At 42.2% G+C, this 14,937-nt stretch overlaps 1 protein-coding gene across 2 annotated transcripts in view; it reads right to left on the reverse strand.

Annotated features, from left to right (window-relative positions):
- Positions 1-1,615: 1,615 nt before the first annotated feature.
- LOC146191509 (dnaJ homolog l(2)tid, mitochondrial) overlaps positions 1,616-14,937 on the reverse strand; it is a 33,973-nt gene continuing 20,651 nt past the window's right edge. Inside the window, exons 8-12 of one of the 2 annotated variants that reach the window (XM_084602020.1) lie at positions 14,060-14,188; positions 10,345-10,460; positions 4,511-4,608; positions 1,918-2,039; positions 1,616-1,829 (exon numbers count right to left, since the gene is read on the reverse strand). In XM_084602020.1, the coding sequence (XP_084458146.1) occupies positions 1,948-2,039; positions 4,511-4,608; positions 10,345-10,460; positions 14,060-14,188 (435 nt within the window). In that variant the 3' untranslated portion in view covers positions 1,616-1,829; positions 1,918-1,947. The remainder of the gene's footprint in view (positions 1,830-1,917; positions 2,040-4,510; positions 4,609-10,344; positions 10,461-14,059; positions 14,189-14,937) is intronic. The other variant, XM_084602019.1, reaches the window with a different exon arrangement.

Here is a 14,937-nt window from a genome sequence, read left to right on the forward strand (position 1 = left end):
ATATTGTGCCTCGTGATGCCACACAACCCACCGACCAATAAGTGGCGGGCCATATGTCACACTCCAAAGGCATAATTATTCGAGTAGAAATCAAGAAGAGGAAGAATACTTGTGTGGGACATGCAATGAAGTGAACAAGTGACAGATATAATCCGTTACAATACCAGGGTGGATTCCAAGAGAAGGTAAATGTAGCCGGAGGTAGCAAAGAATCAGGTGGGGTGATGAGATTTTGCGATGTGGTTAAGTACAGTAGCGGCAGTTGGTGCAGGTTGAAGCTCATAGTAAGTCAGCAGGAGGTAGGCAAATTTATGGGTCACTTTTGAAGGAGGCTCCCGCAAGCGCGGTTTTTCTATGCAAAATTTCTCCAGGGAAGGTGGGGGAACCAACCCAACCATCTGCCTCTAATGGCAGACACCTTTATGTAGCAGAGGGCATCACTTGAACGATCAGATGAACTGCACTACGTATTCAGTGGTCAAGATCTGCAGCAAGATTTATTCAAGTCATAAATATTCTCATTCAAACAAAGCAGAAAACTAAAGCCTCTTTAGCAATGAACTACTTTTGTCAAAAAAAAAAAAAAAAAAAAAAGAATGGATGTTGCATTTCAAAAAATATCGAAGTAGATTAACACTTGCCTGAAGAGCACAAGTGATCTGCACTCAGTGATGTCGGAAATATATTTTCAGTCATAAAGGGGGTGGGGTTGCTTTTCAACTGTTTATGCACTTCAAAAAGTACTCACTCACTTTGCGACCTTTGTCACATTTCTGAGCAGAATGAAACCAGTGAGCAAATTGCAATCGGAGTGGTTGCTGAGAAAGCCCATTTTTACTGTTAAAATTGCTGTCATATGAAAACCAAAATGAAGCCTAGTATTAATCTCTAATCCATGCCTATTCTTGTGCTTTGTGGGTGTCGTCAATGTGTACAGTTGCCTACTATGAGATTGTGGCAGTCTCAATTTCACGGGAATGGGAAGGCATTGAGTCAGGCTACATAAAAAATGTAATAAATTGAGGCAGGAAGTCAGGTAGGAAAGGAGAGGGTGGGGGGTGGGGGGGGATCTGGCTTCACTACCTTGGCATCTCTGTCTGTGCTTATGATTTTGCTTAAATCAGTACATCAATGATTATTGCCATGCCAAGTTTGTTTCTTTGTATAGATCTTTGTAGATAATTATCTTTATCAATTATCAATTATCTTGGTAGATAATTGATTTCCAGTTGTCTTTCGACTTAGCGCTAAAGGCCACAGAAACTACAACTTCCACTACCGCTCAACGATGAAGTCAAAGCTACCATCTAAGCATAAAGTCGGCTACAAGTATTTTAAGTATAAATCAAGCACTACTTTTCGCTGCACTCATGTATTTCCCGGAAAAAGACAGCAACTTCGCCTCCAAAGAAATTCCATGTAACTGCCAAACTGACTGCGTTACGGTAAAGCAAATGTCACTCCGTTAAGACAACAAACTACTAATGTGAGTCCAAACCTACATATACTTTACACAAACCCGACTAAATGGGGTGCATTTGTGATCACGAATACATTTAGTTTCACGTGTACGCAGGATGAACCAGTCATGTGGTTGTAAAAAATAATCAATGGCTCTAACGACATGTCTTCATTTATTAATGCCAGTTCAACAAAAATGAAGGCTTGGAGATGTTATTGGGCCTAGGAACAGTATCTCATGGGGACAAAACAAATAAGATGCTACGCTTTGCTGTTATTTTGGTCTTCTACTGGCTCTACCACAGGTTCATCCAGTGCAGTTCGAATCTGTCTCACTAAACCACTTGGGTCATCCATTGCAGTTCTCCCTGTGGAAGAGAAGACACACGAAATCAATGCCCCACATTCAAAAAGCAGCAGAACATATGTCATTCACAAACAGACAGCAAGGCATACCTCAAAGTAAAGCCTACAAGAAGCAGGAGTTCAGCCGAAAATAGCCTTTTTAATTTTCCCGAGAATACCAATGTCTCCTTCTTGTGGGGTCTCATCTTTGCCAGCATATGTTTTCTTGTCGCCTACAAAACAAAAAAAGGAGGAAAAGAAATTTTCTTCTTCACATTCCTTCAAACTGAAGTCACCCCAATGGTGACAAGTAGTAACTTTTCAATAGTACATGCTGGCTGAAGGAAGAGTATTTTTGTTAATATAATGATTCCACGATGCACATTAAAGTGAGGTGAGACTGAAAATGATTCAAAGATTGCCTGTATAGTTGTCATAATGAAAGCTATGGCCAAGAAATTTGCTAGCAAATGCTATAATAGTAAATGCAGCTTGCATTAGAGCTCACAACTAAGGTTAAAAATTTCTGCATTATACTTTTAATTTTTGTGTTTTCAGAACATTTTCACTTATGTACCTTCTTCTTAATATATGAACGCAGTGCCCTGATATTTTGTATCGGAGTAGACACAGTTCTGTTATGCAACGCAGTTCTGTTATGCTTTTAGGCAAAAAATTGCCACCCACAAACACATTTTAAGTCACGAAAACACGAACTGCCTTATGCTATTGATTCTAGTCCTGGTCATGTAAAATAAATTGATTGAAATCTCTGAGAAGCTTTGTTTTCCGAGAAATAGGTACATAAACTTCTAAAAATGCCGATAAAGCCTCTGAAACTCCCCCCTTTACGCATGACAGAACTACAAAAAAGCATGAAAATAACATTTTTTAAGTTGTGAATATTAAAGTATAATATATTTCCTGAAAGCTAAAGGAATGCTCTATTGTGGCCAAATCTAAAAAGAAAATGTAAATAAAGCCTCTGAACACTCCTACCTTTCTGCTTGATGCTACCTTGAAGATCAATAAAGCATTCTGGAAGTCGCTTAATTCTCAAGCATAATATATTTTCTCCAAGCTAAAGAAATGCCTTATCAAAAGGCCTTAAAATGTGATGATGAATTTTTTTGACAAAATGTCAGTCTCACCTGTGGCAAGCCTCACCCCACTTTAATGAGCGTGTAGGACAATTTTGCAGAACTTACCACACAGCACTAACTGCGTGAAAAATTACAACAAACAGATCTCAAAAGTAATGCCCCCCCTCAAAAAAAAAATGAAGGCAATTTAAGAACCTCGGGGAACTGAATGTTAACAACTGTGCATTAGCAATCCCTTGAACAGAAGCCTGCACTATAGGACAGGCAGACTACACACCTGTCATCTTGCACACATCTCAAATGAAAAGCAAGATCGGCCCCACAAGAAAGGCAAAGGTAAAGGAGAGTGAGGCTAAATGAACCATATAAAACTTGATGGTCAAAATGTACTAAAGAAACTTGTCCTACTGCTCTGAACACTTACCTTTAAAGCAACCAAACATGTAAGAGAGACAGCAGTTATATGTCATGTTCACAGTCAGAGCGGTGCTCATACTAGCAATAAAAGCACCAAATGACAGACTATGAGCTAGTCACACCATGAGTAATTTGACCTGATCTGAATGTTCTTGACGCCGTCGTATATAAATGCAGTAGTAAATACTTTCCAAGAAATAACAAGCTTTAAGCAGAAATTGCTTACAGTTACACTGCATCATCCTGGCATGTAATCAGAGAAAAAAATTTCGTTTTCAGTGCAGTTTTCTTTTTTCCTTTATGGTGCCATTTTTTAAAAGCGCTATGAAGACACGTAAATTTGTTAGCCCGCTAACGACGACTTCGCCTGCCGGTTTCGTAACCTTCAGCACTGCGTACAGACATGCTGCACTAAATATGTTGTGATTAGGCAAATGAAATTTTGTTTTCATTGTAGTTTTCCACCCCCCCCTGAAGCACCATTTATTGCATGAGCTCCAAAGACTTGCTGCATAAAAGTAAAAAACAAGAAGGGCTCGCTCAAAAATGTTGTCAATCTTATGACTTCACTTTGTCCGCACTTGATTTTATCGACACCCTCAACAGCAGCGAGTATGAACATACTGCCTTTACCTCCAGAATTCAGTTCTGAGGATGACTACAGAAACTATCCTTGAACGTCAGCATCCGTGCGCCGGTTAGTTCTGTTTTCATCATTGACCTCTTTTTGAATGTCCAGTTATTATTTTAAACCTAAAATGCTAATCAAGATTAAGGTTTCATTCTTATATTTATTTTTTTTAGAGATAATGACTGATAAAAGGCCAAGGATTTTGTACATGTATCGGAAAAACTTTTTTTCTTGTTTTTAGGTACAAGTGCATCCTTGAAAGTTTTGCTAATTTTTTTTCTGACAATCTTGCTTTTGGCAATTAAAATTTTGTGTTGCAAAGCATACTTCATTGTATTAAATTCATTTAACTTCATTTTTCTGTGCTATATAAAATTTCAAATCTAACAATTTCCGCACACACTCACAAAAAAAAAATCTACTGAAACCCACAAAAAATGGTCATTTTTCCCACTGTAAGGAAAGAGTTGATGCCACGTTCTAACCCATGTTTGTCCTACAGCCTACCACTCTACAGTGCGCTTCAGTGCAACATGTGTTGACCTCTACCTACCTTGCCTTGTGTTGACTATGCCATCGACAGTGCCAGGGGTGTCCGTCTCCAGCTCTGCATATGCCTGTATCAGGGCCTTTTGCTTCTCATTTAGGTGCCTATAAAAGGTCGACAAAAGAGGGAGCTCTTGAGAGATGAATCTAAAGAACAATTTTTCTAAATTCACTTTGAAATTTCAATATATCATAAACAGATGCATAGACGGAAGCGTCGTTCCATCAAAAACCTCAAGAATATTAGACAGAATGAATGGTGAGCGAAACTGTGCCAGAGGGCTTTTTTTTTTATGCATCACAATTCACTAAAACAAGTTGGTTCTCAGCGTGCTAGGGACACACTAACAGTTGAAAAAGAGTGAAAACAGACAGGACGAACAGTCTTTCACGTTTTTTTAAACTATTAGTGTGTCCCTAGCACGCTGAGAACCAACATGCAGAATCAACTGGCCCTTATTATAGCACTGCTCACTAAAACAAAATGGCTTAGCTCTCACTGTAATAGTGACAGACGCCACAGGTCTAAATAGGAAGGAGCACAAAAAAAAAAAAAAAAAAAAAAAAAAAAAAAAAAGAAAAAAAGAAAAAGCACACTTCATTGTTGTGATTCCTCTAAGCAGGTGGGCGGTCATGTTGCCAGGGCCATGTGAAATGTGTTGCGAGGTGTGCTCATGCAATTTCACATAAGATCCATTAAGCACATTATTTATTATGAGGCTCTGAAAGAGTACTAAAACTGGCTCGGTATAAGGAAAGTTTTGTTACCCAAGAGACAAATAAGAGTATTATATTTTAAAGAAAAACAACGGTTTCCGTATTATCACTTCCTTATACGCAAGGGCTGGATTTTTCAATTGCAAAAAAAAAAAAAAAAGAAACGATGGCAAATTCAATTTTTAAAATTCGGTTCTAACAAAAAAAAAAAGATCAGTATTTTTTATATGTGTGCCGGAGCTAGCTTGTTATCGAACAAGAGCCAAGAGGGTGCCAATGCAGTGTACTGCTGGAGTAAGTAAAGTCGACAACTGATTTTTCGAACACCCAATTTTTCGGACATGCTTGATTATTCGGATTTTTTCCCGGCCCCAGGACATACCTTATAAAGTCAATGTATTACGCTGCTCAAAATTTCGGACACTCTGAGGAGGGCTATTTGATTTTTCGGACATTCCAAGCGTCAGCCGGGCCAACTGCCACACATTTTGAGCGGTGTCGCCACCATCTTGTTTGTTTACTTTTTTCCTTCGATAGCCTCGAAACTGGTGCCGGCCTTGCGTGCCGCACCTCAGCTAAACACGCTGGATCGAGGCTATATTATTTACCTAGCAGCTTCCGTTTCCGGGACGTCGCTGCCGGAGTGCTCAGAAACCAGAAAGCAGTCAGAAACCTGACAGCGTTTCTGACTGCTTTTGCTTCACCTTTTTGGCTCTGCTTTTGTTACAATTGCTTTCTCGTTAATTTTTATTTTTTTATGGTCTGGACTGGTTTGCTTTTCATGTCTTACTCTGCTGTTGCTACGAATGGTCCACACTGCTTTTGCTAAGAGGTGGCCTGCCTTCGAAACCGTTTCTGTTAGTTTATCTGCTGGGGCTAGAGATATCTGCGTGGTATCCTGATGTTGCCGCCTGGCTTCCACGTGTTGGGTTCGCAGCAATTATTTGGCGATGAGTCTTATGCTTGAACTGTACATATAAATATGCCACTTTTCCGTTCAATAAATCGTTGGTAGTGTGTGCATGTGGTGTCCCTTTCTTGTCTGTGTTGCACCGCCATTCATTTTCACTACAGTTTGTGTTCACAAGCTTATTAAGCGCATGATGAGAAACGGAAGGGTAAACACCGAGCACGCATATTCGGCGAAGATTTAATTGCACTGGACACAGCCTGCCTGCGCAGATATCAAATATGGAGGAACGAACGTGCACGGGAGGGAGACTGGCAGTCCGCTCCAACTGGACTACTATCGCACATCAACTAAAAAAACGAAACCGCGTCCGTCGAAAGGACGACGACGGCTGCTTCGAAGATGTCCCCGGAGCTCTTACCCCCAATACTGCCACTCTCATTTCACTGGCCCACGCCTTTATCTTGCCGCAGCTACCGCTCATGAGAAATAAAGGTTCCACAAATTCTCCCGTGGAAATCGTCGCCGCTCGCTTGCAGGCACAGCCGAAGCGCGTGAAACGCTGCTCTGGGGGTGAGCTTTGGCGGCATCTACCGGCTGTTTCGGTCCCTACTCAGTGGTCACATGGTATTTCTTCGGCCGCGTGCTCCCGTAGAGAGTGGCCTGATGCGCAGGTTGCCCATTATACAGTAGGTCATGGTCTGAGAGTGAGGACAACAATGACTCACCTGCAGCAGCGCAGCCGACGCAAGCTGAGCTGATGCAAGCGAAATTCAGGCGGACCTGTTAGCACGGAATCGGAGCGTGGTGCAGAAAAGCATTCATGACTTTTTCCGGCCTCAAAGTGAATAATAGGCAATAAATTGAACTTTTTTGGTGCACATTTGTTTTTTCGGACTGCCCGATTTTTCGGACATTTTCGTGGTCCATTGAGAGTCCGAAAAATCGGTCGTCGACTGCAGTTATGCATTTGCCTCACATTACCTGCATTACTTTAGAAGGCTTCTATAGGCTAGGAGGTTCTACCTTGTCGCCATACATCATGTGCTAGCTTTGCAGTCTTTACTGTACCATGCGCCATGCATAAACCATGCACAAGACCATGTGTGAGTGTCATGTGTATCACGACACCGCCACTTCTGAAGATGTTTATGATATATACTGTGTGCATGCGTGCCTGCATGCTATAGACCGTTTACAGTGAGTAGTTCAACCCTTCCCTAACAGGTGGCGCCACTAGGACGGCCGTCATTGCTGGCCTTCGGAACGTATCGGCGCGCAGTGCTAGCTGCTGCTGTGTATCTTGTGTAAGAATACCAGCTGACTTTTAAACAGCGCTGCTTTGATGCAGGTGTCATCTGTATTGTCGAAGTATTCTGCGAGGAAGTAGAGCTAATGACCCTGCTGTTTATTGGCGGAAGAACAGAAGACGCTTTCTACATAAGGTGCACATCATGGCTTAGGCAACCGTTTTTCTGGGAGATGTATCACGACATTCTAAAACAGCGCAAAAGAACAGGGACGAGATAACGAAACGTACAACACGAGCGCTACAACACGTACAACGTACAACACGAGAACGAACACGAGCGTTTCGTTCCCTGTTCTTTTGCGCTGTTTTAGAATGTATACATACCAACTCGCCCAGGCTTCTATTTTGGCATGTATCACGAGTTCATGTACCTTTCTGGGACAAGAAAGCGCCTGTGAATTGAAGAGAATGGCTATACCTCACGCCCCAGCTCGTTTTAGCACAGGCAGTAGCCATGGCAATGCGAGAACGACCCTGACGTTTTCTCAGGAACTGGATATTGAGTCTTCGCACTGCTGCCGAGTTTTTTTCGCAGGGCGTTAAGAGGTACCTTGACGTTGCTATTAATGTCCATGCAGTTATACGAATTGATTTCGCAGAGAAGGAAAGTTAGTGTGGGCATGGAAGTGAATCTGTTTACTTTAATTAGGTACTATTCCCTAGGATATGCGGGATCGAATCGCGAGATCGGCCTCGGCGGCTGCTTTTCGCTGGAGCCAAAAACCCAGGCGCCCGTGTTTTGTGCGATATCAGTGCACATTAAACAACCCCAAGGGGATGGGAATTTCCGCAGTCCTCCACTCATAGCCTGAGTCACTTTGGGACGTAACACCGCACAAACAAAACCAAACTTGAATTAGACAAGTACTGCTGAAATGCATGTAATAACTGTTGCTTTTATGAAACTAATGCACGGGCCAATGATGAAATTTACCATGATAAGATTTTTTTATATCCCCGCTTGCTTGGGCTGCGTACTGTGCGTTCTGAATTCCGGTGCAGTTTCCAGTCACCTTCGCCCGAGCGCAGGTGAACGCCGCTGTATGAGCGCCTGATGCGGCCTTCAAGCAGCGTAATAGTCTTTTGAAGCCAGGACTTTTACAGGAGATAAAATTATATCTTATCAACTGTCGGGGATTACACGCGCGTCCATATTGAGCAGTAAGTATTGTGCACAATGTTAAATGAACATTCATAATGCGTCTCAGCCAGCATGCATAGTCTGAGCATGCGTTCGCCCTTTGCGCAAGAAAATTAAAAAAAAAAAAAAAATAAGTTTGAGGGAATTATCAGTTTGTAATCTATTCAGTTTTACAGAAAATGTTTTCCACTGACAGCGCAAGAGAGGGAATTGGTAAAAAAAAATAAAATTAAAAAAAAAATGAGTCGACGGCTGACGGTTTGTGGAAACGTTCTAGCCAATGCAGATAGTTAGGAGGATGCAATAAATGAAATACGTGGTTAAATTAAACATTTTTTAGCACCTACACACACACTATGAGCATTCACAGGAAGTTTTTCGGCTGTCTATAAGCTCGTTGTCCCCAGCGATAGCGGGTACGCCGCACCGTGCAGCCGAGTACTAGCGCGCCGAAAGCCGTCAAACCAGAAGGCCCGGAGGCCAGCGATGGCGGAAGGGTCACATGATCAAATATGGCAGCGCCCATGCGCTCGCGCTGTAAAGGGTCTATACTCTCTGCGTGCTCGCACCTGCCTGGAGAGAAGAACAGGATATATATGCGAGGGTGATGTGCAAACAGTGGCTGCCCAAGTCGTCTTCCCTTCCCTCAGTCCTTTGTCTCTTTTGCAGTATTCCACAATATGGGCATACTATATTATAGTTTATTTTTTCACAACTTTTGTACCAATAACTATGTCCTTTTTGGTTACTATGCCCCGCTGCACTTTTCCCGACTATCCTCTCCCCATCCTATTTATTTCTGCTGACTGCACCTTGGGTCACTTGAGATAGCAATCACAACCACTATCATCTTTTCCTTCCTTTTTTTTTATTATTTTTTTATTTTGAAATTTAGCATGCAAGTGCAAAATGGAATGCTGACTTCAGCTATGCATTATCATTTCAAATATCTGATCAGGAAGGAAAGGTGTAGTAAAATAACATAGCCTTTTTTTTTCCTACCACTATAGTAACTTCTCATTAAAAAATATTTGTTTAGAAACATGCACACATTTCAAAAGGTCCACTGCACATGCTAAAGCAAGGAAATTTCTTGTCATAAATAAATATCAAATGTATGTGGCAGTAATTAGCTAAAATCTAGCCTGCTTGCTAATATATCACAATTAAGGAAAAAGGGAAAGCTTTAGGATGTGCGGCGGACCTTTTGAAATGCCTCTATGTCCCCAAGAGAGGTCGTTTTCGCTGAGAAATTACCATAAAGGCCCGTAAGAAGCGACTGAATTAGGACAGTTATTTTGCCATATCTTCTCCTCTACACAAGTCATTCGGAATCTACCTAAATGCATATTTAAAATGAGCATTCCATCCTGCACTTGCATGCTAAGTTTCCACAAGATATGTTTAAAAATAAAGAACGAGTTTTCAAGACTTTAATACCCCCTTCATAGGCCCTCACCACTATACCTGCTTTTGCGCTGCCAGCAAGAGTAATGATGCTAGAGCTGTGGAGCTTTAAGCAGCGCTGAAAGTTGGGTGAGTGGTGTACATTATCTTGCGGCAAAAAGGTGTAAAATGTTTCTACTAGCGTAGCTAAACTTGAGATTTCACGGTGCATGCCAATTCTGGAGCCTGCTTTTACGTTACATCTTGCTTGCGTGTCCATGAGAAGAAACAAGAGACATGAAAAGCTGAAAGCACTTGAATAGATGAGCAAAACCTTTATGCAATGATCCAACAGGTTTGAAACATCCAACTCACTGTGGTATCCGAATCTTTATGTGGATGTAGTGGTCACCATATCCAGAACTGTTCAACCGCTTGACACCCTTGTTTGCAAGCCTAATTTTGGTGTGTGAAGACGTCCCTGTAGGGATCTGTAGGTAAAGAGCACATGATACTTAACTTACTTCCCTCAGCAAGATAACAAAAGTTGAGACAAGAAGTTCTCTACTAGAAGAAATGAGTATATCAAGGGATGGCGATTTGGGCAAGTTGGTAAGATGTCATCTTGAAAGTAGCAGCGCGAAAAATCAAGGATGTGAACGGGAACAAGACCCAATCCCCTTTCACGTCCTTGTTTTTTCACGCTGCTACTTTCAAAATGATATCATGAGATATTAAGTGGAAGGCCCAGCTCCTCCAAAATTATACAAAGCATCGCCTGTTACTGCCATGCCATCAACCTAAAATGCAAACTGATACATCCTTGAAACCCAAAATGAAGTAATTATGGGCAACAAGAAAAATTAAAATGCACAAACCTAACTACGCATATGACCGTTATAAACAACAAAATTTATGGGAGACACTTAAGCTCTGCCTTTAAGGGTATGACACAATACTGTAGGCTGCGAGCCTACATATCAATCCCCGCTTTAACTCTTTCCGTACCGCGCCCATTGAGCATCGTTAGACCGCTAACGATGACTTCACGCGCAGATTTTGAACCCTTTCGCGTCGCTCAGACATTCTATACTATCTAGTGTATAGTCGGATAACTGAAGTTTCGATTTTTCTGCTGTTTACATTTTCCCTGTGAAGCGGCTATATTTGAGCATGCTCCGAACATGCGGCAGCGTCTCAGTCGCATGCGAGAGTGGCGGCATCCGTGTTGACGATGTGCGCTTCGAAACGTCGCAAATCTGACGACTATGTACTATCTACGATCGACTTTATCGATGACCAAAGCAGAAGTGACTCTGACGATCCTGCCCATTATCGTCAGAATTCAGTTCCGACCCCGCATACGACGGAAACCGCCCAGCACACCGGCGGCCGGACTCCGGCCCGCTAACGATGACTTCGCACGCAAATTTTTAACATTTCCTCGCCGCTCACGGACATGCTACGCCATCTAGGCTGTAGTCGGGTGACTGAAGCTTAGATTTTATCGCTGGTTACATTATTTCCCGCGAGGTGGCAATTTCTGAACGCGCTCAGAGCACGTGGCAGTGTCGGAGTCGCATGCCAAATGGCGGCATCCGCATCGACGACGCGTACTTCGAAACGTCGCATATCTGACAATTCCGCACAGTCTACGACCGATTTTATCGATGACTCAAGCAGCAGTGACCCTGAAGATGCTGCCTTATTGTCAGAATTCAGTTCCGACCCCGTTGACGATAGAAACCAGACCGAAACATCGGCGGCCACACTTTGTTGGCCTGTTTTGCATGCGTCTGACCGCTCTGGATGTTTTGTTTCTGTTGTTAGTGTCATTTATCTCATTCCCAGGGTGTCGACATAATTTGGGCACGATATCTTGCCTCCCACAAAACAGAAAGTGGCATTTTGCCCAAGAAGGGAACCGGGCACCCGTTTTGGCATGGCGCTCTGCAGCGGCTCTCGTTGATTGCTCATTATGCATCAAGAACACTATTCAATGCTGCACATTTATTTTTTCACACAGAGTGACCAATATAATGTTCTGCATTATGTGTATCTCGAAAAAGTTTTAAAGTTTTTGTTGTTTCATTTACAGGTGCATTTACTTAAGTCTTTTTTCAATTTTTTTCTAAAATCTGGTTTTTGGGAAATTTTATTGCGTTACACCCCACAACTTCATATTCAAAGTCGTATGCCTAAAAAGCGAATCTATTTAGCTTTCATTTCGTGTATTGTAAAAGATTTTAGACATGATAGTTATTGCAAAAAAAAAAAATCTACTGATACCTATCGAAAATGGCCAAAAATGACTATTTTCGATAGGCATCAGTAGATTTTTTTTTTAACTCTTTCCCTTAACTCTTTTTAAAAAAACAAAAAGAAAAAAGTTAAAAAGTTAACTTTTAACTTTTTAACTCTTTCCCTACAGTGGGCAAAAGCCCACAGTAGGGAAAGAGTTAAGGGGGAATGCGGGGCAAAAATCACAATTTTCATTTAAAAAAAAAGCATTTTCAGTTGTTTTGCATTGTGCGTGTATTAAAGAAACTTCTCATTAAGTTTGATTGTCATCTGCCCAGTAGAAGAATTAAAATTAAACCTTTTGCAAGATGAGGTACACTCACTACCGAAAGCAGCTATGAACGCTGATTTCAAGACGCAACTGCATAGAGGCCAAGAAACTGAATGCTAAGTGCATCCCCACGTTAGAATGCTTGTTTTTCGTGCTCTCCAGGCATAAAGGACCTGCTATCGAGAGTAGCGTAGAAAGCTAAGAAATATAGCAGTCAAATTTTGGGCCATGGAGACGGAGGCTTGGCTGGTAAAAATTTGGATTGACTAAAACGCAGCAGGTAACCTTCAAACGCTCTTTTCACAACACTGGGAGCCTTTCTAACCAAAGAGGTCGACAAGCTGGAGATAGAATATGGAGCCTAGACAAAGAAGAATGCCCCGTAAGTGACCCCGAAAAGAATTTCACCAGCAAAGACAAAGGTGCTAGACAGCTCCTAAACACTATAAACGCAAAGAGAAGCACTTGAACCACATTTTCTCAGCTGAAAAACAAGTCCAGCTTGCAAAGAGTAACCGTGTCACTTTTAACAAGATTTTCTTGCGTTTGCATGAATGTATCTTCACTAATACAGTGCAGTCCATTTAAAACGATACCAGATATAGCGATATAACAATCAAATTCTTGAGATTTATCATTTTTCCCATTGCCCCCATGTAAAAATAAACCAGATATAACGATCGATTATCGGCGGTACATCGGATACAACAATAGCTTTATCGCCGCCCGATAGGTGTTCACCACGAAAATGTGACTGAATATTCAATAAAAGATAAAATATTAAGAAGACAATGACGTGAAAACTCGACATATGCGGCGAAAATGGAAGGAAATGAGCACTATCATCATCGCAATCACAGCCATGCAAAGGGTGCTGCTGAGGCTGTATCGTTATCGCCATCACCGATTCTGCATCCGTAGAAGATGGCGGCGACCACATTGACGGACGGCGCGATAGCTCACGAGATGAAACGGCAAATTCATCGGGATTTTTGTCAGGATTTCAAGGTTGGAAGCCTCGTGAAAAAATACGGACATTCGCACTCTATGATTTTAACGATCCTCAAGGCTGGGGATGTCCTCCAGTTCATCCAGCCGCTAATCGGTTTCGTGCACGCAAAAAGGACTGCCGCCAGCGTACACGCTACTGGAAGCGATGCTCACAGCGATTATCAAGCTTCAGCAGCTGCTCAAGCGAGCGCAAATTTCCGATTTCTTTAAGTATGCTTAAGTTATTTTATGGCTATTGATGTATACTGTAATAAAGTGTTTAGTGCCCTTTACAATGACTAGCGTTGTTCAACCCGATTTAATCATCGCTAGTAGTAGGCAAGCCTACCTACATGCAGGGGAAAATATGTGGGTGTGCTTTTTTTCTTCTTTTTCTTTAACTTTTCTTTTTTTTCGCCGGTCCAGATATAACAATAATCGGTTATAACGATCAGATTTTCAGGTTTTCTCAATATCGTTATAAGTGGACTGCACTGTACTAAACAGGTATGAAGTGTTCAGACAAACCTTTAGCATTATGTCGTCGTAGAGACCCTGTACACGCACAGTGCCGCCAAGGACGGCTTGGGAAAGGGTGATGCCAGCATCTGTGTGAATGTCTGCGCCATCCCGTCGGAAGTAATCACTTCGTGCTACCTGCAATAAACAACAATCACACAGCACTTCACTATACATGTCCACTGTATGCAACATGAGACTGTACCTGATACATATCAATTGAACTTTAAGACAATGCTGAATTCTGTAGCTGGAGTTTATCAGAGTTACTGACTTTAAAGCACAAATGCTTTGTAGAACTACCATAATACAGCCAAAACTGTTCATCTACGAATTTCAAAGGGCAAAATAATCATCCGCCATGCTGACTCTGGCACCTTCCCCTTGGCTCTTGAGGTATTGTAATAACTGTGCTGGTTGACATCAGAGAACCGGTGAATCATGCTAACTAGAATGCTAGATAAGTGAATTAGTATTAGCCGCTTCACTTTCCAGAATTTCAAAAACGCAATTATTCGACCGTCATGGCACAGCAAAGAGACGTCAATCCCTACATGTCACTTCATGATGCAGTGTCATGTGGTCTTCTCTCTCTCTCTCTCTCTCTCTCTCTCTCTCTCTCTCCTGCATGGGCTTGAAGAAGTATTCACACGGGGTAGACTTTCGAGGAGGGGGTGTGGGGGCACCGCCGGCCGTCGGAACCACCTCCCATGCTCTCACATTCACACGGGTGGCGGAGTACGAGAGCGGTGTCACTGTAGCCAAACAAGAGAGGCTCGGCGCGCGTCTGCGTCGCCTGCCTCGCTCCTTCGCTGCAGCAGAGTTCAACGTGCACTATTGGAAGTTTGACCTCAGGTAGTGTAGATGCAACGCAGAAGGGGCGAGAA

The sequence above is a fragment of the Amblyomma maculatum genome, chromosome 4 (assembly GCF_055883805.1).
Source record: "Amblyomma maculatum isolate TAMU_Amacu chromosome 4, ASM5588380v1, whole genome shotgun sequence".
Lineage (NCBI taxonomy): Eukaryota > Metazoa > Arthropoda > Arachnida > Ixodida > Ixodidae > Amblyomma > Amblyomma maculatum.